General features: G+C 38.5%; 1 protein-coding gene across 1 annotated transcript in view; it reads right to left on the minus strand.

Annotated features, from left to right (window-relative positions):
• LRRC9 (leucine rich repeat containing 9) overlaps positions 1 to 24,512 on the minus strand; it is a 38,724-nt gene that overhangs the window by 4,654 nt on the left and 9,558 nt on the right. The window contains 18 exon segments of the mRNA XM_054827960.1: positions 1,537 to 1,576; positions 5,334 to 5,473; positions 5,818 to 5,924; positions 7,564 to 7,696; positions 8,219 to 8,341; positions 9,038 to 9,051; positions 9,054 to 9,254; positions 9,631 to 9,777; positions 9,780 to 9,807; positions 15,585 to 15,716; positions 18,039 to 18,071; positions 18,074 to 18,169; positions 18,172 to 18,228; positions 18,690 to 18,758; positions 18,760 to 18,810; positions 20,760 to 20,881; positions 21,871 to 22,016; positions 23,076 to 23,214. Of these exon segments, the coding sequence (XP_054683935.1) occupies positions 1,537 to 1,576; positions 5,334 to 5,473; positions 5,818 to 5,924; positions 7,564 to 7,696; positions 8,219 to 8,341; positions 9,038 to 9,051; positions 9,054 to 9,254; positions 9,631 to 9,777; positions 9,780 to 9,807; positions 15,585 to 15,716; positions 18,039 to 18,071; positions 18,074 to 18,169; positions 18,172 to 18,228; positions 18,690 to 18,758; positions 18,760 to 18,810; positions 20,760 to 20,881; positions 21,871 to 22,016; positions 23,076 to 23,214 (1,778 nt within the window).

The raw sequence follows: 24,512 nt of genomic DNA on the forward strand, positions 1-24,512 counted from the left end.
ATTATCAGACACAGATACCCTGTGAAAGTATGGGTACTTCTGTTCTTTCTGGTTGTGTTCCACATGGACATACTTGCATGACACTAGTAATGCATCTTCTTAACCTACGTATGAGGATTTGGTTCATCAAATGTGCACCTGTAAATTTAATTTCTCCCCACGATCTCATTGTACCTGTAGTCTAGACTATCCAAAAGCTGTGTAAGTGCACAGGAGCATGAACTGAGGGTGAACCCTGCTTGAAAAAAATGAGTGGATTTGCTGCAGCGTGGAACTTCAGGGTAAGTATAAGTTACTACTCGGGCTAAATTTCACATTTCTGAACAATAAAATCTATGGTGTCATCTATATCTATAGATAGATGAGCCTGAGATTCTAATGGGTCTTTTATAGTTTTTAAATGTTTGGTTTGTATTGCAATTGCCTATCACAGGCACCTCGATGGAGACATCACAACACCCAAATAGTAGGCATCTTCCTGGCACGATGATAGAAAGAACCTGTTATAGGTTCTCACGCTCATTACATGGTGTGGTGAAGAAAGGGAGCAGATAGTATGTCTTTTATTTTTCCTGACTTTACATAACCTGAGGTTGCCTCAGAGGGTTTAGAAGGGAAATAAAAAAAGTATTTTAATGCTATGATAACCACATTAGGCACACTTCACAGGTGACATGAATATTGTCCTTGGAATTTGAATAACATTTGCTCTACTTGTTCCAGAGGCTGGTAGTCAGCTCTCATCCTCTCTTCTGCATTTACTAGCAGTCAAAACACAAGCAATGAACAGTAGTTCTTCAAAGAACCTTGTGCAAAGAAAATACAAAATAACCCAGAAATGGGGTCCTTGTCCAAGAGGTCAATCTATAGTATCTCGGTGACACCAGTAAATGTCTGAACCAAACTTTACACCAATGCTACTGTCCGAGGAACAGAATCCAAACTGTGCAGAAATGACTATATACATGTGAGCAACATTTTTTCAATTTTAAGTGCTCATGAATAACTGACACTTTGTACTGACAAAGTGGCATGCTGTGGGAAAATTTATAACTTCATCATCAATGTAGCCTGGACCACAGCAGCTTCTCATGGCCCTCAGCACGTTTGAGGATTTGAGTGCACTGTGTGCCCTGCAGAGACATCTATAGGCAACAGCCTTATAGAAGGCCAAGTGTTGAGACACAGGCTGTGCTGCAAACAGAAAAGGCTAGCAATATTTTTCTATTTTAACAGCCAATGTTATTGAAAATGACAGGTGATAAGGTATCTGAAGTGTGGAACATAGTGGTGGGTACTACCTGGTGCTTACTAATACACTGTGAGATGTACTTCTTAATGCCACATTGCACAGGATACAGCTGAGCCTACCACCTTGGTCCCCTTCAGGAGAAAGTCTAGGCCTGCAATTCTAAAGAAGGAAACCCTGGAACAGCAATTTCCCAAGAGGAATCTGTCTGTCTTTTTTTCCTTGTAAAGAGCATGACTATTCTTGCCATTACTGGGTAACATTCAGTTTGCTTGACATTCTCCTACCATTTCATCATCCTTTTCAGAAGCCAGTTCATTTCCCACCCTTTGAAAGTTGGTTTAAAACATGTCATAAGTGCAAAAATATTCTTTTGAGTCAACCACTAAAAACAGAGTGCATGACTGCACCACATGTACTACTGCTCCAACATGCCCTGCTTTCTCTCTCCCCTGTGCTTCTAGCTGTTGCTTTAGACCAGAAACTGCTGGTTTACAGTAAAAGGAAGTTAAGGGGCATTTAGAACTTGGATCTTCCACCTAACATTCAAGGGTCTATTTATGAAAACATGCCCTATGAACTATATTTTCAACTGAAATTTAGAAAGCCACATTTTTTTCTCAAAACTAACAATGAAAAATATATTTTTGTTTCCATTTATGTTTGATGCTATTTTAAAGCTCAGTAGTCCTAAGATACTTAAATACATGAAGCTGAGATCCTACAAACTTTCTTCAAACACTTGGCCCTACTGAGTTCCACTTGTCCTTTTATGGTTACTAGGAAAGCCTTTTCTACTGTGTGAAGGTGTTAGCTGTCTTCTGTCCCATAGCTATGTATTCATAAAATCAGAAAGGCTAGCATCTTCTTTACTGTGTTCTGATAGTTTGTTCCCAGGGATAAAAAAGGCAAACCAATAGTACTACACTGAAAAACATAAGCATTGCTGGAAAAAAAGAAACCTGAAATATCCCTTTGGGACTTTTTCAAGGAGTGATGTGCAAAACAACAAAGATTGCTATCAAGCCATTTTAAAAATAAAATCAAGTATTTCAGAAATCCTTTAACATTGTTTGATCTTTCTTCACAGATCTGACCTGCCTTGGAATATTGAGAGGACAGCCCATCACTGCAACATACTCATGCAAACACATACATTTTAAATTTATCTTGCATCACTATGAAGAACAGTATGCTGAAGAATGAGTGCTGTCTGATCACAGTATGGCTGTGACAGGCACAGTGAGGCAATGTCATCATCACACATACTATGAAGCTTTCAGCCTTAAAACAATAATAGCCGACACTTAGGAATTACCTGGTTATGGAGAAATTCTTAATAGTTTGAATGATTATAGAGTGCAAAAGCAAAATGAGCACAGAAATTTGTCACACTATGACGGAAGCCCACACAACCCTTAATCCATGTGTGCTTCTACCAATGTCCCTTTTCCCCAGACAATCTGAAAACAAATTCATGTTTTTCCCACATTCCAGATGCTGAGCATATGCAAAGAATGAAGACAAGAAGAGCTGAGTGAAGTCTTGAGAAGTATACACACAATAACTAGGTTTTGCAGGATTCTCTGATGCTCTGTCACTGTTACTTTTATAAAACTTGACCAAGGTATAGAGGGAATTCTGCATGGTGACTCTGCAATATTTGTCTGATATGATAAAACTGAATTTCACTATGGGTATTGCCTTATATATATGCAGAAATAAGTAAATGAATCTTGATAGGTCCTGGAAGTTTCAGGAGTGCACAGAAAGAGTGCACAGATGAGAAATGTAAACTGAAAGGTAATTTGAAAATGCTCTTTAGGACACAGGCTGATCTAATGTTGATGGCAAAAGGAAGAAGAAAGAAGTATGACCATCTCCTTCAAAGGATGACAAAAGGACTATCACTTCTGAAATGAGCAAAGGAAAGGAGGTTTAATGGCAGAATGAATGACTGCTTAGGCTACACACAACGTTGCAGAAGAACTTTGGGTGAATATACAAAAGCTTTCTTTATGCTCATAAAAGGTACTGAGCTGGCTGAACTCATTGATTCTAACAAGGGGTTGTGATGGCCATCAGAATACTATACATTGTAAGGCAGCTGAATTTTCACAGGTCAGGTTCAAGGGACTAAAATACTCTCTCAATTTATTCCTCACTATCTGAATATATTCCTAGTTTTGTAATGTTGTACAAATTTAAGTAAAGAATGAAAACAGAATATCAATGATCAATCTGATCAGAGATACATGTACGCACTCCCAGATCAAACCAGCAGCCAGAGACAGTGAGGCGGTTCCCTTACTTAAAATGAAATCCTTTGTAGGAAGGTGGAAGAACTTCAATGTATGCCTAACCAGCTATGCAATAGGATCCAAAGAACAGATGACAGCAGCCTGGTTGTCCTGGTTTTGTCTGGGATAGAGTTAATTTGCTTACTAGCAGTTAGAATACTGCTATGCTTGGATTTAGGATGAGAATAATGTTGATAGCACACTAATATTTTAGTTGTTGTCAAGCAGTCAAGGACTTTTTAGCTTCTCAACTGGCCTGCCGACAAGAAGGCAGGGGGCACCCAAGAAGCTGGGAGGGGGCACAGCCAGGACAGCTGACCCAAACTGGCCAAAGGGATATTCCATACCATATGATGTCATGCTCAGTATATAACTGGGGGAGTTGGCTGGGAGGTGGCATGGCTCAGGAACTAGCTGAGCATCGGCTCCAGGTGGTGAGCAATTGTGCTGTGCATCACTTGTTTTGTATACTTATTATTATTATTTTCTGTCCTATTAAACTGTCTTTATTCTCAACCCATGAATTTTACCTTTTTCTTTTCAATTCTCTCCCCCATCACACTGTGGGGGGATTGAGCGAATGGCTGTGTGGTTGTTTTAGCTGCCTGCTGGGTTAAACCATGACAGTCCTTTTGGTGCCCAATGTGGGGCCCAAAGGGCTGAGATAATGACGGATCTCACCACAGTGTGTTAAAACAAATTATATTAGTTTAATAATTTCCGGTCACAATGCTCTATTATTTGTTCGTATGGTTGTGTCATGTAAATCCTTACTTGCATTATGTATTCCCTACAGTGCTGTTTGTTTACCGTCTCTGGGAGCTGGATGAGGATTTTAATTTTGCCGCACTGTGTAATATCGGCTTACGATAAGATAACATTATTGGCCGTGAGAATAATTTGGTCTGTATATTCAGCATATAAAGCTGGGGGAAGAAGAAGGAAGGGGGCATGTTTGGAGTTACGGCATTTGTCTTCCCAAGTAACTGTTACGTGTGATGGAGCCCTGCTTTCCTGGAGATGGCTGAACACCTGCCTGCCCATGGGAAGCAGTGAATGAATTCCTTGTTTTGCTTTGTTTGCATGTGTGGCTTCTGCTTTACTTATTAAACTGTCTTTATCTCAACACACAAGTTTTCTCAATTTTACTCTTCTGATTCTGTCCCCCATCCCACTGTGGTGGGGGGCAGTGAATGAGTGGCTGTGTGGTGCTTAGTTGCCAGCTGGGGTTAAACCATGACACTGGTATAGTTAGTCTGATGAAGAAATGGCCTAACAAGTTGTTTGCAAAGAACATAGGAAAGAAAAGCCAACTAGATGATGCCAAACATACCATACAAGAGTGTGTAGTGATAGAACAACAGGTAATGGCTTTAAACTGAAAGAGGGTAGATTTAGATTACATACTAGGAAGAAATTCTGCCTGATGAAGGTGGTGAGGCACTGGAAGAAGTTGCCCAGAGAAGCTGTGGAGGCCCCACCCCTGGAAGGGTTCAAGGCCAGGTTGGATGGGGCTTTGGGCAACCTGGGCTAGTGGAGGGTGTCCCTGCCCATGGCAGGGGGGTTGGAACTAGACGATCTTCAAGGTCCTCTCAAACACAAACCATTCTATGAGTCTATGATTCTATGGTATGTGTGCAAAACAAACAAACGACATACTGGGTTTCTTCAAACTAGGAAGGGAAAAAAATAGGGACATCCAAAGCTACTGACATTGAAGACACCTCCTTTCTCCTCAGTGCAGTAAAGGAGAGATAAAAGTATATTTTAAAAAATGATGGTACTTGCTTCCTTTGGCAAGTCTTTGCTGTCCATAGACACGAGAAGCCACTTTTCAGTACAGCTGCTGCCTATTTGTTACCTGATTTGGGAGCTTTTGTCCAGGCAGCATTGATTCAATGTGACTGTAGTTAAGACACAATACCTGTGAAAAGGAAACATAATTAATCAAACAGAATGTTCCTCTGCTAACATATGAGCAAAACTGCCAATTAAATTTTTCTGTTTCAGAAATTTGATCTTTAGAATGACGATTGGTCAGTTTAAAGTGCTTAAAAAAGTTTGGTGCAATTCACTGATTTTGGATCAGATTACTGCAACAACACTGCAAAATTGAAACAGTGGTTGCAATCAGCTTTGCACTGATTGATTGCTGTTGTTACAAAACTCCACAAACAACAGTGTATTAAAGGAGATTAAAGACTATTTTCAATCAAAGGAAATTAGTTTATTATTAAAAAAATAGGAAAGACTGTGTCATGAACCCACCTTGGCATTAGGAAGGAAGATTAAACCACTGAAAGACATGAGATTATTGTTCAGTAAATTCACACTGCAGACATTTCTAAACTGGTCTGCTAACACCAGCTCTACAGCTCAGAATTAACTAAAAAAAGACAAATATGGATTGAGAATAAAAGTAACATGCAAAAGTAAGATAGAAAGGAGATATATAGCATGAGCAGATCCATAACATGCTGGCTTTGGGGTAAGAAATGCAACATGTTTCTATTGAAGAAGCACCCTAATGAAAATCTCACAACAAATTCACAGTTCTTTTTCCAGTAGTAAACAACTACTCTGATACTTGATCTGATTTGATTCTGACACCAAAGGCAAGGGCTTTCACCAGTATGCTCTGTTTGCATCTATATCACATTACTGAAATTGCAGTTCCATAGCTCTTAGGCTGTTTTCATTGCTTTCTAGCAGCACTGGAGCTGCAATTGCTCAGATGGAGTATTCCATTCTCTGCTTACCCCAAGGGCTGCCAAAGCACCACACAGATTGTAAATGTGTACCTCAGCTGCATCAAAGCCTGCTTACAAGGTACTTGTTACTACTTAATGGTAGAAGCAGGATACTCTGTTGGTCAGAGAGACACTCCTCAAGTATTTTTTAGGAATTCATAACTGTGCTGTTGATACATCTCTTCAAGAAACTCAAGGTTTGCAATAAATACCTTAAAAGGCACAGTCAGTGTTATAGTACTGCTCTACAACCTTTTACAACAAAGCCTCTAGGGAATGAATGTCCTTGCAGAAAATAATCCTGACAAAAATGTTTAAATACTTGTATCTGTCCTCACATCTTAAAACAGTCTCTTGAAATGATGAGTCAAACTAAAAGGAGTTACAATTTCTTTAGGAGCAAGACTTACTCAATTCCACTGGAGTATTGACGCTGATATTCCTGGCATGGTGATACTGTTGCTGAAGGCCTTCTAGGCTACCTAGGATCAAAAGATGAAGATCATGGACTGCACCATGAAAATTGTCTTCACATGTTGGATCAGGTAGGGACTTTCACTGACAGATGCAGCATACTGGGAAAGAATAAAATATACATATGTCTCTAAGAAGACAAATACATACATACAACTCATAGAAATACTTTCCTAAAGATAAGCATCAAGGATGATGTTTGCAAACAAGTGTGACTAGCAATGTGTAAAACACTTTTGTTGCAGAACAGTGACTGTCCCACTGTGTGCACATACTACTGTTCAGTTAAGGATGCATTTAATGCAACCAATCACAGGTCATTCTTGCTCTAAATTCCTGCAGATCTACAATGGACAAGGCAGCTTTTTCAGAAATCAGAAGATTGCAGAAGCAGCACTGCACATACATACATGTGTGTTCTCACTTGGGCCGAATTTGTTCTGAAAGGAATCAGATCGGATGGGTTTTGATCAAATAAAATCTCTCTTCTAGATATACTTAGTCTGTAGCCAGTACCCTATCTCTCCTACACACTCTTCTGTCAAACTGTGTGCAGGCAGCACCATTCCCTAAATGAAAAATGGAAGCATCTAGAGAAAGACTATTTCTTCAATGAAACAGTGGAAAGTAACACTTTGTGATGAAAAATTACACTACAGATCAGTCAAGGTAATTTGGCCTACAAATTCTAGGGAATTATTAGGCATATTTGCTAAACACAGATTTTCACACTCTAATCACAATATCAGATGCTACTTTTAATAGATAGTGCATTTCTGAAAATCACTGCACCTGATATCAGAGGTTGTCCAATTTAATTCTTGCATTTCTGTGAAGTTGGAATGTGCCGGTCTATCTGCAATCATGTCAGAGGTGAGTTTGCCTCCAAACAAATCTTTTGCCCTTTCTCCTTCTGTTGGCTCCTGTTAAATGCATTTGAAGCGATGTCTGCTATATTAACGCTGGTCTAGAACTATCACAGTGATATAGGCAAGAAACATTTTACAATTCAATGAATTAAAAAGGTTTTAAATCAAAGTAACTTAAAAAGTGTTATTTTGTCTTTATGTGAGCAGACCGGGGTGACTGTTTTCTTATGGAACAGATTAATGGAGACAGCCTGTGTTCTCTCAGTTTACAGTATAGATTTGTAAGTAGCGTACACTAATTTCAGAGGTGTTAGAAATGATTAAGCTCCCAAATTATAGTTAAAGCCTTGGGAACCCTAGCAATGTGCCAGGACACTATTGTACTAGGTATTATTACAAACAAAGGTAATTTCTTCCCCAAGATGACTAAATAAAGAAAGAAACAGACAATGGAGTATTACGGAGTACATGAAAAGATTACACACATATCAACAAGTCTGATCAGCTAGGTCTTGATTTGTTAAAGAACTGTTTTTAAAAAAGTTAAAGTAATAATCTGCATACAGAATAACTTACTACTGCGATGCCATCTAAGGCTTCGAGAGAGGGAAGATGGACTAAAACAAATAGTTGGTAGTGATCTTGTTTCCAGACTATTCTATTTCTACTCACGTCCAAAATTATCAGATTAGTTAAACCCTAAGCAGAAAAAAGCACAGGTTTATTAATATAACTTTAAAACATCCATATATAGGTGCATTCAAACTTTTCAGCTCCTTCTTCAGCCATCATCTGCATAACTGAGAAATCACTTAACAAAATCCAGATATCTTCATTTAGATTAATAGCACTTTTCAACACTCAAGCCACAAAGCAAGCCCTTAAAGTGAGTGAAAAATATACCAACATTGCCTTAAAAGCTTTTGTGCTCTCATGCAGTTTTACAGAATCTGAACATAAATAAGAATCAGGGCCTCAGTCTCCAATTAGTGTTTGAATCCAAAGTCTATAATACGTACATTAGCATTCCAGGTAAGCTGAAAAGAACTGGAACTGCTGCAGGTGTAATTGTTCGTTATTTGACACGAGTTGCAGAATTATTCCATGGTTTTAGCCTACCTGGTAGAAGTGATGTTTAAGTCTGCAGAATATTTTGAGCCTAATTCAGCCACAGGGTTCAGTACCGCCTTCTCAGGAGTGAGTATCAATCCAAAAATGTTAGACTGGGGTTTTCATCAGTTTGGGTTCCACTTTAAAGATGGATGACTGCAGTACCCACCAGCAGAACCTCCAATTATGTTCAACTATAGCTTCCTCTATACTTGAACAAGTGGGGAAACACTGCATTTCTAATGTAATAAGAAAAAAATTAGTTTTGCAATAGTAAATATTTACCTTTAAATGATGTTCTCTTGGCTGATATAAACAAAGTTATTAGTTATGTATAGCTCTATCAGGGAGTAAGTTTTCTTTAAACCGGCTAATGATGTGATTCTGTTGTTCTCAGTGAAAATGTAATGAGGATGAGACAGATTTTCAAGCACATGTCTTTTGAGGCTGATAAGATGGTTGTTTACACTATGTCTTGTAAGTTTGGTGAGCTTTGAAATTCCTTGAAAAGTAAGCAAGATGCACTAAGTATAAAGTGAGCTGTAATAGAAAAAGGTGACTGATACAGAAGGTCAAACACGTTACAAATGACACAGTTTGTGTTACTGGGTCCAGCCGTAACTAGATCAATTAGATCATTAAACATAAATAGGTACATTTTAATAAGAAATACTTATTCTGCTGGAACATAACTGTTCTGCCTTATTCCCTTTCTTCAGTTCTGCTAAAGATACACTCAGATTTTTTAATATTTGAAAAACTCACTCTGCTGGCAGCGAGTAAAAACTCACCCTCTGTAACATTTCACTACAAAGAAACATTTCTACTGTGTCCCAGCTTAACAGCCTGCATTATCACTACCATAGTAAATACAGTACCATCTAGTGTTGAATTGTAGCTTTCATCTAAAGTGAGTTATGTGAGGTTAAGACAAGACATTATTCCTTCTATTTGTGTGAGATTGTTGTTGTTAAATGATGCCCATCTTAAATGCTCCAATTTTTCCGAGTTGGAAATTCTGAAGAGTGTTGGTCATCCAGATTTAAGACAGTGATCTGTAATTAAACTCAGTATTAGAATTGAAAGAAACTGATCAGTCAATTGATTTGTAAATTAATTTCACCTATGTATTCCGTGCTCAGTTTCTATGTGTACATTTCCTTGGATGCAGGGTGTGATATTTCCCCATTACAAAATCATAGAATCTTTAAGGTTGGAAAAGACCTCTAGGATCATCAAGTCCAACTGTTGTCCCAACACCACCATGTCTACTAAACCACGTACCAAAGTGCCATGTCAACACGTTTTTTGAACACCTCCAGGGATGGTGACTCCACCACCTCTCTGGGCAGCCTGTTCCAATGCCTGACCACTCTTTCAGTGAAGAATTTTTTCCTAATATCTAATCTAAACCTCCCCTGGCAAAACTTGAGACCATTTCCTCTTGTCCTTTTGATGGTTCCTTGGGAGAAGAGACCAACACCCACCTCACTACAACCTCCTTTCAGGCAGTTGTAGAGAGCGATAAGGTCTCCCCTCAGCTTCCTCTTCTCCAGGCTAAACAACCCCAGTTCCCTCAGCCGCTCCTCATAAGACTTGTGCTCCAGTCCCTTTACCAGCTTCGTTGCCCTTCTCTGGACACGCTCCAGCACCTCACCATCCTTCTTGTACTGAGGGGCCCAAAACAGAACACAGTATTTGAGGTGCAGCCTCACCAGAGCCTAGTATAGGGGCACAATCACATCCCTACTCTTGCTGGCCACACTATTCCTGTTCCTATTGCAACAGAGCTACTCTTCTTTAATACATCTCAAAAAAGTTCAGCTTCTCCTCCAAAACCAAGAACTCTATGACCTAAGTATGCCAGCTCCCAAATGTGCCTTTGCAGTTGAGGCTATCTGAACATAGGCATTTTTTTCTTGTCTGCATTAGATCTTAGATAGTTTTGTTCAATTTGAATCCTTCTGCAATACGTGATTATTTTATTGGCTAGTCTGCTTTACACGTCCTCATTCTGCAACAGGACTTTAATGGAAACAGGATTTCAGCCTAACACTAAGGCTGGATATTTAGTCTAGAAGAGGCTGAGTGCAAAGTCAGAGCAGGATTTATCCTAACTTTCTAGATCTTCATGCTTTTTATAAACAAAGTACACTTTTCTCTATACAACAGATTAACAAATTCAGTAATTGTCTTGTTTGAAATATTCTTGAACAGAAACAAATAAATATCGATACCAAACATCTGTTTTGCTGCCCAGGTTGTGAAATGACTGTCTTACAGGATCTGACTTTAGACACCTGGCAGCAAGCTTCCTGTAAAGACAAAACTGCCAGTGATCCTGTCTATAATTTGTACAACTACAACTCCACCTTTCTGATAATACTACAGTATTTAGCCAATCATTGTACAATGAAGAAAAGATAAGATCAGAGTCCCAATCAAAAAATTCAAATTATCCAGTAGTGTATTGAGATTGTATCCAAGACAAATAATCACTTAAATATTCAGTATCATTAGATTGGCTTTGGGGATGACTAAAAAACATTTTTTGGCTATGTTATTTTCCAACATATTTATCATGCCCTTTATGAATCCCTTCTCTCTGATGTCACAAAACATATATGACATATGCTAAAGCATTGATTTTCCTGGCAATTTTTCTAAACATGAATTCCCTTAATGCACACAGAATGAAACGCCACACTTAGCAGCAGAAATGTGTTTTCCTCTAGCTATTCTATATTCTAATAACAAATTGAACTGACAGAGGAGCTTTTAACCTTTCATACTGGGTAGATTAACATGATTTCAGCTGATGGATCAGAACAGGTTAGGATGACCTTGGATATTCCTCCACTGACTCTTGCAGCTTTTTGCTAGCTCTGTTTCCTAAGGAAACAAGGCTAATGTGATTGTGCTATCTGTATATCCATCTGCTAGCCTTACCACTAATTTTTAAATCTATGGGTGAGTTTTGGCCCAATTTGTCAGACAAGCACTACTCGACTTCCTACAAAATCCATGAAAATGAGCAGCTGAATAAGAGGTATAAACTGACAATCCCAGTGAAGGAAAGTCTGCAATACTGGCTCAGCTACAATGACAGACACTAGAGGATCCAGGAGAGACCTGTTGTGGTGGGTTGACCTTGGCTGGATGCCAGGTGCCCACCAAGCCACTCTATCACACCCCTTGTCAGAAGGACAGGGAAAGGAGAAAAATAAGATGGAAAAAAAAAAGATGGAAAAAACTCATGGGTCAAGATATTTTAACTCATGGGTCAAGACAGTTTAATAAAGCAAAAGGCGGCATGTGGAAGCAAAGGAAAAACAAAAGATTTATTCTCTACTTCCCATCAGCAGGTGATGTTCAGCCACTTCCCAGGAAGCAGGGCTTCAGTATGCATAGAGGTTGCTTTGGAAGACAAACGTCATAAATAACAAATACTCCCCCTTCTTCCTCCTTCCTCTCAGCTTTTATTGCTGAACAAAGGTCATATGGTATGGAATATCCCTTTAGTAGGTTTGGGTCAACTGTCCTGGCTGTGTCCACTCCCAAGATCTTGCCCACCTCCAGCCTACTGGTGAGGGGAGGAATGCTGGAGAGACAGCCCTGACGCTGTGCTCAGCACAGTCAGAACACTGGTGTGGGCCAGCACTGTGAGGGCTGCTGTGGGGAAAATTAACTCCAGCTCAGCCAGATCCAATACACCTGTTCTGAATGATCTGAGAAACTCTGAGAGCTGATTAGGCACTGGATAACACAAAGACAAGGCTCCTTCTGAAGGCAAACCAATTTCCTTCAGCACTGCTGCTCAGCAAGTGACTGCTTAATTAGTTTATAATTTTAGGTAGTCTTTCAAGGTGAGAGATAATGTTCAAAGGGTTATTCTCCATGTTTGCTGATTTGAAATTAGACCTACTAGCTTTGTTCTTGCAATCTGTATTTCATATTGATATTTAGTAGTTCTCTATGAAAGTTTTAATCCTGCCTGATCACAGAAATGGATTAGTATAGAGAGTTCAATATGCATGTGGCAAAGCTCATTTGGCTTTAGCCATGAAATATGCCTACGCCTCTAAATTTTAGGGCAGGGTATATTTGAAGGGTCAGTATTTGAAAACCATGTTGCTATATGCATTAGAGAATTTATGTCTATAGAATTTATTAAGAGAACTAATGTTTCAACATGTTTCCACATTATACTTTTGTGACATCAGAAGAAAGTTGGGTTCAAAACTGGTGGAATAAATAAGCTAAGCATAGCTACTGAATTTTATAAGGAAAAATTCTCAGGGCCAATCTCCACTGATCAGGGAGAGAATGCAAAGGAGCTGGTTGCAGTTTCCTGCATCAGTCTGGTTCTCTCATTATCCTTACCACCAGTGTCCTTGCTCCTTAAAAAAATGCTCAATATTCTTGAAGCTGCACTGACACTCTCCTTTGAAATACTTCCAGAGTATTTGGAATTCCTGGAATCCTTAAATAAAGTGAGTAGATTAAGGACTTTGTCTTGCCTTGGGAGGCAATTCTTTAAAAAAACAAGCAAGTGTATCTCATAAGCACGTCCTTTATATGCCCTTGGTGTTTTAAAAAGGGCAATTTTCATATGCCAAAAGCAGTCACAAGCAAAATGAGTGACACAAAAACTTCAGCTAAAAAATATAAAGGCTAGTTAGGAGAGGTTTAAAGTTGCAGAAGGTTAAACACTAAACACTTCATAATTACACACTTTTCCATTTACAGTTAAAAAAATCTTCACCCTTTGAAGTTTACAGACTAAAGCAAATATTCCTGAGCCCAACTGGATCAGGCTATGGCCCTTTTATTCCACTACAGCAGAAGTGAGTGAAAAATAGGAAAAATGATAGCAGTGAGAATAAAACAGTTGTTAGAAACATGGATTGCTGAAAATGAAAACTAAAAATGTCAATGAAAATTTGATGGCTAATATAATCAGAGATCATAATCAGGACCTAATGAAATTCAAGCAATACTATAGGCTTGATCCTGTCTAAGGATTGTAAAATAGTAAATCAGAACACAGAAGAGAAAGTTTCAATGTGTGTTTCTCTCTGCCTTTGGGAAGAACCATGATGAGATACTCATAATTTAAATGGATAAAGAAATACTTTGTATTTCATTAATAACTAAAAAGAATCTAAAACTGGAACTACTCATGTTAACATTTTTAAAGGCATTTTTCAATCAAGGGTATTAATGAACCAGTTGAAGAACTTTCTGAACCACCCATCAATTCACATTATACAAATGACAGTATGCTTAGGAAATTCTAGAAGGTTATAAACAAACAGAAGTTATAGTAGTTTTGAGGATAAATAGGATGACCAGTCAGTTAGCTTGATATCATCCTTACGTAGCACAGAAAGGCTGATATGAAACACAGTAAATAATTAAAAGTTAATGGCCTAATTAATAGCTGTCAGTATAGTGCATTGGAAACAAAAATTATTATTAAATTGCTTTTGATTAAAATTTAAATGTATTGATAAGATTAATAGCTTCTGAGAATGTAATTAAAAAATAATGAAATCCAAAAGTGAAAGTAACTCTTGTTAAATAGACAAAAACTGGCTAAAGGATGGATCTCAAAATCTAACTATAGAAAGAAAATCATCACTTTACAGACTATTTTTATTGATGTTCTGCTCGAAATTCTTTTTCTCAATGACCTAGCAAAAAGAGCAGGAGTCCCTTCCTGGTAAATTAGGTGATGACATAAAGATGTTAGTAAGGTCAGCTTTACACAACAGTTTTATAATGACTACATGGTGGCTCTATTGAAAAAGCACATTTCTGTATAGAACAAGTTGTAAATTATGTAGGAACGGAGAAATTCACACTCACATGATGAAAGACAGTATCTCAGGAACACTGAAAGGACTAGAACTAATGACAGAAAAATAGAAGAATATGAGTTTGTACTGTTGCCACAAGGACACACATCTCAGTTAATATTTAATCGTTGGACTACTGAGTAGGATTAGGCAAGTGGAAAATCATTATCAGTCCAGTGCTGGAAGTTTCTGTATAGTTTTGTAGGAGGCCATACATAAAACCCATGTGGACATAATGAAACATGTTCAGAAAGGAACTAGAATAATGTCATGAGAAACAAAAAACCACGTTATAATGAGACACTCAAGAAGTTCAACCTAACAGTTTCTTTAAGATAAAAAGAAGTGGGATGATTTTGGCTAAATAAGGAAAAGACTTCTGATTCTTTAGAACATCGGGTTCTACTCCTTTAGAACACTGGAAAGAGACAAAACGAGACCCAGTGCATTAAATTTGATAATAGCCAAATTTGTATTAGAAACAAGGTAGACATGATAGAGAGATAGGAAAGGTAGATTCACTGTTACTTGAAACCTTAAAACAAAGACTAAAAGTGGGTTCCATACCAGCAAAACAGTATCAGCAGCAGACATATCTCCATCTGTGGTGGCTGGTTGGGCTTTCTGGTAGGATGCTATTCACTGCAACCTACAGTAACCCTCTGAACTGTTAGGTGACTCACGTCCCCAAACTATTTTTGTTTCTGCACTGTCTATATAAGGAATGTAGGGTGACTATTTCAAATGTGGTTATCTACACTGTAGATAAGCAAAGTTAGGCGAAATTCTTCCTAATCTGAATGGTTTACTGTAAAATCTGCTGTAGCTCAAAAAGAGGCAAGGACAAAACTTCTACCTTCACAGAAACCAGAAAACGAAATGTTTGTTAAAAAAATAGGTGCAGAACTGTTCCTAAAGTTTTCCTCTTCCATAGCACTCGCTATAATTTACAATAAAACAGAACATCAAACCTGGGTCATCTTTGATCCTGCAATATATTGTAATGCTTTTGCAGCTTCTTCATTAGCAACCAGGACTCCATCTACGTTAGTGAGCGCCTTTAACTCACCAATGACACTCACCTGCAATGAGGCAGGTTTGAAGAAATGTATGAAGTGTTACAATTTTTTTGAATTGCCAATATAGTTTACATAGAAGAAGGAGACTTGCATTTCCTTTCTGTTTAGTGTACTGTCATCTCATGGATGTCAAGAGCTAGAATTTTGCTATGATCTTCACCAGAGCCACTGTGTCATCCTTGCTTACATAGTTTGCTAGAAACACATGAGACAAGGTACGTTTGGGCCAGTTTTGATTGTCCTGTTTTTATGTGACACTGATGGTAATAAACTGCTCTGGAGTCACATGGGCTAACTCATAAGTTTACTAATCTTACAAAGCTCACTAATATATAAGATGCATTTGTATTTGTTTTTACAATCGAGGAGTTTCATTTATGACCTATAAACATTACAAAAAACAAAGAAAGCTTCATAGGACATGTGAGAAATGTTTAAAGGATTTAGAGGTGTCACCAAAACCTCAAGACATCACCACAAACTTATTCTATACATACGGCATGTATTAGGCTGCCCACTAATTTAAAATATAATGCACAAAATATACACCTCTCACATAATGAATAACAATGTCAATGGAATATAGATATATTTTGACAGCCAAATAAGCCAAATGCAATCACTTATGAGCTAGATGGTAGAACATCCTCTGAGACGCAGTGTCGTGGTTTAACCCCAGCTTGTAACTAAGCACCACACAGCTGCTTGCTCACTCACCCCCTTACTCCTCAAGGGGATGGGGAGGAGAATGGAAAAAGAACCTTAACGGGTTGAGATAAACACAGTTGAATAGGATAACAAAGGAAGATAACAATAACAACAACAATAATAAATAAAGCAAGTGATGTACTAATGAAATTGCTCACTATCTGCAGAGAAAAAAACCCCAGAAACCACCCAATGCCCAGTCTGTTTCCGAGCAGCGATCCTGCCTCCTGGGTAGCTTCCCCAGTTATATACTGAGCATAACACCATATGGTATGGAATATCCATTTGGTCAGTTGAGGTCATCTGTCCCGGCTGTGTCCCCTCCCAACTTCTTGTGCACCCCCAGCCTACTCGCTGGTGGGGTGGTGTGAGAGGCAGAAAAGGGCTTGGCTCCATGTAAGTGCTGCTCAGCAGTAACAAAAACATCCCTGTGTCATCAACACTGTTTTCAGCACAAATCCAAAACATAGCCCCATACTAGCTACGATGAAGAAAATTAACTCTATCACAGCCAAAACCAGCACAGGCAGTAAGGATTTTGTTTTGCTCTGAACTGAACTACCTAGACATTGTGGTTGGAGGCCTAAGAAACTCTGGAGAGGCACAGGTTTAGTGATGTGTAATACTCAAGAGTTACCATGTTGACACACAGAGCTGATGGCAAAGAACACAGCAAAATTAAAAGTTTACTTTGAAACACCTAAGTCATAACAACAAAGAACCAGAGACCGGAACTGGTAGTTCCCATTATTTCTTTTTATATCTTAGCATGTATTGAAAAGATTCACTGAAGCTTAATTTACAGGCCAAACAGACAAGGCAGCATCTTCTTGAATGCTTCCTGGGTGCCCCAATGGAGTTCTGTTTCTTGTGTGGCTCTGTGGTTCAAATATTTGAGAGAGAGATATTCTATTCAGGTAGTACTCTGTTTGCCTGACTTTGACTTGTACAAAAATAATCTGTTAAACGATCATTAAAAAAACTTTGTAAAGAGTCTTTCAATGCCTCAAATTTGTAAGGTTTAACTCTGCTGATTCTGATGGAGCCCTTTAAATAATGCTAAAATGTACTGATTCAAAGGGAATAAAGAACAGAGAGAAACATTTGTTCCAGAAGCTGGTTGGGCAATAGGAATGAATGAGAGTCAGTAAAAGGGCTGAGTATTGGCTTTTTCACCAAAGCTCTAGCCAACACAGCTGTGCTGCTGCAGACAGATACATGCAGTAACAGAGAGACTAACAGTGTATATGCAATCCCCAAGGCTAGGAACTGTCTCTGCTCCCACCCCTTATTCAGTGCAGCTGAGACAGCAAAATTAAAGCCAGGGCTTGGTTTCTGATATCTGGTGCAGGCCACCAATAAATATAATTCTTAAGGGAAGCAAAAAAGAAAGGAATTATGCCTCAGAGATGTCTCTGAGCAAAAATGCCACATGGCTTATTCACTTGGTTAGGCTGTGACTACAAAAAGAAGTGAAGGCCCTGTGAGAACAAAGATGCCATAAAATGATCATAAGGCTTCTTACATTGCAAGGGCCTTAGAATTAATAAGGTGCAGGCCCAGATTTTAAGTCTTTATAACTGTGGTCATGGTTAGAATGCTTTCCCAGGAATTTCAAGTGCTGCTATGTATCTCATGCCATGGGTTGTGTGTGATGTCAAGACCAAGTAACACTTGGGAGTGTGTTTATGTAAGATGTTTATATCTTCCCTGGACATTTTCAGCTGGTTCCAGCTCAGGCTGAAGAACTCCGGTTTGCTTAATGCCCTCTAATGCTCTCAAGGGTGACGACATGGTTATGGTTTGCATCAAAATATTCCTGACTGGGCTGCAAGACAACACAGGTTTGAAAATAGTTGTATGGCCAAAAGTGTCACAAAAGAAACTTTGGTTAAAGTAATTAGACACATTTAGTCTTTAAACACACTTAACAGGATCCAGTGCCTGGGACTCCCCTTGCTCAGTATTGGCTCTGTTGAGGGAGACCTAGTGCACTGCAACCATGTTACTCTATTTGTTAAAATGAAATGACCATTATAAAGGTCAGATGGTTGATAAAGTGATATCACTGTAATATTGCAATTCAAATTGGAGGCAATATCAACTGGCACCAAAACTGTGGGCTGCTAATAATATCACAGTATTCATGATCCTAGTTTAGTCCCCCATTCTGTTCCCCTGTGTGCATCCTAGCCCAATGCTGCCCTGTGAGCACACCCCACAAGGCAAGAATATTTATGCTAGTAAATGTTCCTTAGAAAAAAAAAGAATTAGAGCTTAATTTCTCACCAGGTTATAAATATTATTTAAGGAAGTAAATTCATTAAAACGGATGATAAGCTTTTGAAGTGTTTTTAAGTCTAGAGATGTCCTGCAGCGCGCTCAGGCTGTTTCCATTCAGATTCAAAACCTAGGCCAAAAAATAGATCAGTAATGAAAATTTTACTGGACATGCAGCCAAATTCTGTAATACTCCATATCTGTCTTTAAAATGAAAAAGCTTCAACTGATGGACTATAAATACTATCCTACTGGTAAATCATAAAAAGAGTATAAAATATTAATCCAAACTAACAGGAAATAGTGAAAAAACAATAAAGGCTATGATACTCTTTTTCACTTATTTGAAGGCTATTTAATCTCTATCTTCTCCCTGAAATAACAGTGACATGGGTAAGATGGGGAGTCAGACAGTCAATCGGTTCACAGGAGAAGGGAACAGATGCTGCCAACACTAAGGAACTGCCAATTCTTCCATTATGGGAGTCCAGTATGGGAAGAGTAGAACTGAGCAGAGACAGGCAACAGCTCCTTAGGAAAAGGCAAAGGGAGAAGAGAATTGCTAGTATCTCATTGCAAACACAGATCACTGGAAAGATGGTACTTTGGTAAAATAAGCAGAGAATTGTTTTTCTCCTCTTTCTTAACATTGCCTCTAAACGAGCTTTAGAAAAGAAAAAGTTTATTTGAAACTGTAAAAAAATGGGATTGAAAAAATAACCATCAAGTATAAGAAATAACACCACTCACAAACTAGAGTTAAAAATGGGACAGTTCAGAAACTATTTCACAGTTTCATGTATCAGATATTTAGCAGGGCTACTTCATCAGAAAAGGCACCTACTGAAGATGCTACACAACAGTTATGCGTATGAATGCAATGTCCGAATTATGCATATAAATGTCCACCTGAAGAAGTGTTTTTCTGTGCAGCTATTATAAAAATATGTATTTCTGAAGCTAAAATCTGTAGCCTGCTACAGTTTTGATGTGTTTTTTTTCCCCAAGCTACATTCTTGTGATGTCAAATCTGACCAAAAGAAAATCTTTTCAAGAACAACTGGCATAATGGCATGAAGTCATGTATTTCATAAAATTCAAAGGAAAGACTGATAGTTTAGGTCATGTCCTATTCTCAGATACATTTTTCTTAAACTGTTTATCATTGAAATTGCTTGCCCTTTACACAATAGGACATGCAATTAGGATTCAGCCCAATAATCGTAATTCACATTGCATAAAAACTGATAGACAGAGGAACACAAGTTTTAGTGTTGTTAAGTAAATGTAAGCAACATCATAATCAAGCCTGAATGGAAACGTTAATTTTTAACTTTTGTGTTTGGATAAGGTCATGGGCTAACCTGAATAACAAAGTAACAACTACATAATAAATTTCTTCTATCGAAAACTTGACAGCAATACTTCACCTGTACCTGATGAAATATTGGCCTTAGTCACTGAAAATGCTGTTCTGCTGGAAACTGGGTTTAATTGCCTCATAATCGAAGCATTGCATAATGTTTTTGCTTGTATGGGTTGTTGTGTACCATACAGAAATCTGGCTAAAGTCAAAAGAATTACACCTATGCACTGAAATTCCTAAAGTCCAAGAATCACAGTAGAGCAGCCTAACACTGGACCATGGGACCAGGCAGATGACTCATCAGTGAATTCGACTCTCTCCTGCCTTTCCCCAAAGCTGAACATCCCACTTCCCCATGCTCTCTTGTTTCTAACAGAGAGAGTAACTCAGAGTCTGAAGTGAGTCCTTCTACTTTGGCAGCAAGTTACGAAGTCAGGTGAGTGAAATAGCAGCATTATATGCTTGTAAAAATGAATAGAAGGAATCAAGGAAAAACTTGTTCAGAATACCAGCTGAGAATAAAATTTTTCTTTTTCTTTTTTTTCTCAAAACTGCACAGAATGGACAGAAGAGAGAATCAACCTTAAATCTGGGGCTTGTCAGGTTGTGTTAGTAGAACAGAATTTAATTTTACCTACTCTTTTTTTTCCTCTTGATCTGTGAAATCCAAAGCTTGCCTTCTAATATCACAGTAGGAAAGCCAAAGTTCATACCACTGTAACGCACTCAAACTCAGCAATGTATTCTGGCAGGACAAGTTCATGGTCAGACACAAACCACTCGCAATGCCAATGGCTGCAGCCACAATTTCTCTGTTCCAAGGAAGCCCACATTTCTAAAGTGGAGGAAGCAGGGTAACGATATAATTGGTTTTTAGCTAACTTTGGTATTGATTTCTGAATGTTAATGGGTTAAAGGTATCTCCTTCCATGAAGATGCATCAGTTTTACTCCTTTCTGCCATTAGACTTTGCCATACGGACTCACGCAGCCTAATAAAGGAGTTTAACTTGGCTGTTTAACATCCTTTGTAGAATAAGGCAGCTGTCAGATTCCAGCATGAAGAATGCAGCCTGTCAAAGACTAGCCTAGATCCTGAGAGCATGGACAGCTCTCCTGCAGTGCTTTCATTGCTGCACTGTCCAAAACTACTTCATCATATTATGGTGTGATCACCTTCCAAATTAGCTTTCATTTCCTCCCTTCTAAGAAGTCATAAACAATCCCTGTTCCTTTATAAAGAGACAGATGTTGCTTCCAGTTAGCATCTGAAAATTTGGAGGGTATATCAGAGTGAACAGGTAAAATTATTACTCAATTCCCACTCCGTTGTCTTGCAAAAAAATATGGTAAAACATAATCTATCACTCAGGGGATACATATGATACAGAGATTTAATCTGGTTACTTAGAGTTTTTCTCAGCAGTACTTATTTTTATTTTGCTTAAAGATAAAGGCTGTGGATTTTAAGGGTGAAGATTTCATCTCTGGTATACGTGTATTGCCTTTTGCAACACTTGCTCAATTCCACTGTACAAAAAGTGGGTATGAAGCTATGTGAAGTTGGCTACTTTTAGTGTGGACTAATGACTAAATAGCAGTGTGGCACAGGTCACTGAACAAGCACAAATATTTATTCAAAGAGGAATCTTCTTGCTTGTTATTGTCTTTGAAAAAATGCACTTCAGCTGAGCAGAGACTGTGTTCTGAGGAATGAAACCTCTTGACACAACCCAAAGTCGAAGAGGAGTTTAGAATGCAAAAGTTCATTTAAAAAAAAGTTAATTTAACCTTAACTTTATGCTAAGTGCCTACAAATACATACCATTGCCAGAAGTAGACACATCATTTTCTAGGCATTTCCATGGCCTGAACACTGAATTAGCTTCTGGGTAGTTGAATTGATGGATGGGATTCATTGCACAAGCTGGCGCAATGCAGACAAGGAAAACTTCTGCAATTATCACTTTCCTTAAGTGAGTGAGAAAAGACACTTCATATTTCTAATTCTAGCTTAGGGATGCTGACAGGATAATACAACAGTTGTGCTTAATGTAATAACAAACAGGATACATCTTGGGTTGGCAAATGAATGCTCTAATATGTATATAATACATATTAATAAAATTATATGGTTTTATATGTATTATGATTCTGGTTTTATGGTTTTTTTATGAAACAAATGTACATTGGCAAAAAAGATTACTTTGTGAAATCTAACACTTGTAGTCAGCTAATACTGAAAGCCAGTGAAATCAGAAATACAAGTAATTTCATAAACAGTGGAACCTGTGAGGCTAGGTATCATTTGGACTTGTGTCTTCCAACTTCTTTCTTCCATATTGCAGTAAACCCAGCTTCCCCAAGCTCCCTATGACACCAAGGCCAAGCAGAAGGTAGTATGTGCAGTGGCAAGTCTCAAGCCATATATATGCTGACAAACTTGCCCTAAGTCCATGCTGACTGCCCTGTTGCCTGGTGCTAAATGAACCCTAGAAAAGCTGAGAAATGTCTCTTTTCTTTGTGGGGAGAAGGAGGTGTCCTAAATCAGGTTAAGATTTCCAGAAAAATTATAAATACTTAATTACCTTTAAGACTTCTAATTTTATTTTTTTTTTCAAATTGGGTTGAAATTTGATTGTTTCCAAGTACTGCAATGAGAGAGTCACACAGCATGACTGTTTTTTCCCTTCTGTGTGCCCTGTCCTGGACATGAATTGACCCAATATATTTGTGTCTTTCCTCACTCATCAAGAAAAAAATCAGACATATCTAAGGATTTCTCACATGAGGACATCTCTCATAGATGCTTCAAACTCCTGCCTGGGAATTACTCCCAGTAGTCTAAGCCCTTTGTGGAGCTTCCTAATACATAGAAATGACACTGGGATGGATTTCAGCAAAGTTTTAGAGCTCCTTTCAAGGCTGCACATGCCACCTCATGGCCATCTGCTGTATTTACAAAATGTCCTTTCTGTAACAGTAATTCTACAAGCCATGCAGCACATATTATACAACATCTTTCCAAACTTTGAATTACCATGCTTGAATGACTTCTCAGGATCATAGCTGGTTTTGCCTTCTGCCTTAGCTTATTGTTTCAGAAACTCTGTTCTGGGACATCCACACATGCTTAGACTGTTACAGAGAAGAAAAGCTTTTTTTTTTTCTGTCAGATCTCTGCAAAGATTAAAGCAAGGGTCAAGTATCTTTATTTGACTGAGATCACCCCTTAAAAATGTACACAAAATTAAGCAGCATGAAAATATAGCCATGAATTACGCTAAGGGATGGCAGGCAGGGAAGGTGAAGAATAATGAGTAAGAAAATAGTTTATAGGGTCATTATTCCAACAGAATGACGGATACAAACAAGAAAATCAGATTGTTAGCTCTGTGGGACAGGGTCCATTTTCCTGTATGCTTATATAGCTTTTAACACCACAAAAAGGAATCTCAGTGGAGCCTCTGCAAACGAGGATGATATAAACAATAATAAAGGGAAACAGGACAATAGATACTTATTTGAAGGTACAATCTTGTCACCCCAAAATGTGATCTTTTTTCAGAGCAAAAAGAGAAGGGCAGGCATCCAAAAGGTTGGAAAGAAGAAAAGGAGAGCAACAGGGACCAAGGAAGAGTTGCCCTGAATTATTTTCCTACTCTCTATTCTTTTTCCTTCATAAGTCAGAATGAAAACTTCCTTACCTGAAATATCTCCATCCTTGGAGACATTCAAAAGCTGTCTGGACATGGTCCTGCGCAGCCTGCTGTAAGTGACCCTGCTTGCTCAGGTGGGTTGGGCCAGGTGACCTCCAGAGGCCCCTTCCAACCTCAACTATTTTGTGAAAATACTACTTCTGTTCATAATTTCTTACTCAGCATGAAATAATATATTCCATCTGCCTGGCTATTTTACAGTCTGGAGATGGAAGGGGTCACCGGGACAGTTTCTAGTGTTATGACTGGTCTGACAACTAGGATCCATGCCAGAGGGACCCTATGTTTAGGGCAGGGCATATAGAGATACCAGAGATAAACGGACTAGGGTTAAATGGAAAAAGGAGGCAGTGATTTAGAGTTAGGATCAGGTTTGCAAGCCAGAACCTGGGATACTGTATTACTAGAACTGAGACTGAAAGAACTGAAACCTCATGCTATGCTTTGTGCTAGCACTGGTAGAAAAAACAAAATAACAGCAAAATAATATTGCATTCAAACAAATACAAATGACAATTATAAAATAAATGGCTGAAGAAACCACTGAGCCAATGAGTTCCACAGGCAGCAAATACAGGTGCTGCAGCTGTTACGGTGGAGACTTCCAAACCAGTCCTACATCAGTCCCAACAAACTCTAGTGGTGGGCACTGATGAGAAGTGGTTAGTGAGAAGAGACAATTTGCCTCAAAAAGAGCAAGGGCAAGGAAAGGACAAGAAGATGATGAGAAAAACTGGAAAGCACTAAT

The sequence above is a fragment of the Grus americana genome, chromosome 5 (assembly GCF_028858705.1).
Source record: "Grus americana isolate bGruAme1 chromosome 5, bGruAme1.mat, whole genome shotgun sequence".
NCBI classification, from domain to species: domain Eukaryota; kingdom Metazoa; phylum Chordata; class Aves; order Gruiformes; family Gruidae; genus Grus; species Grus americana.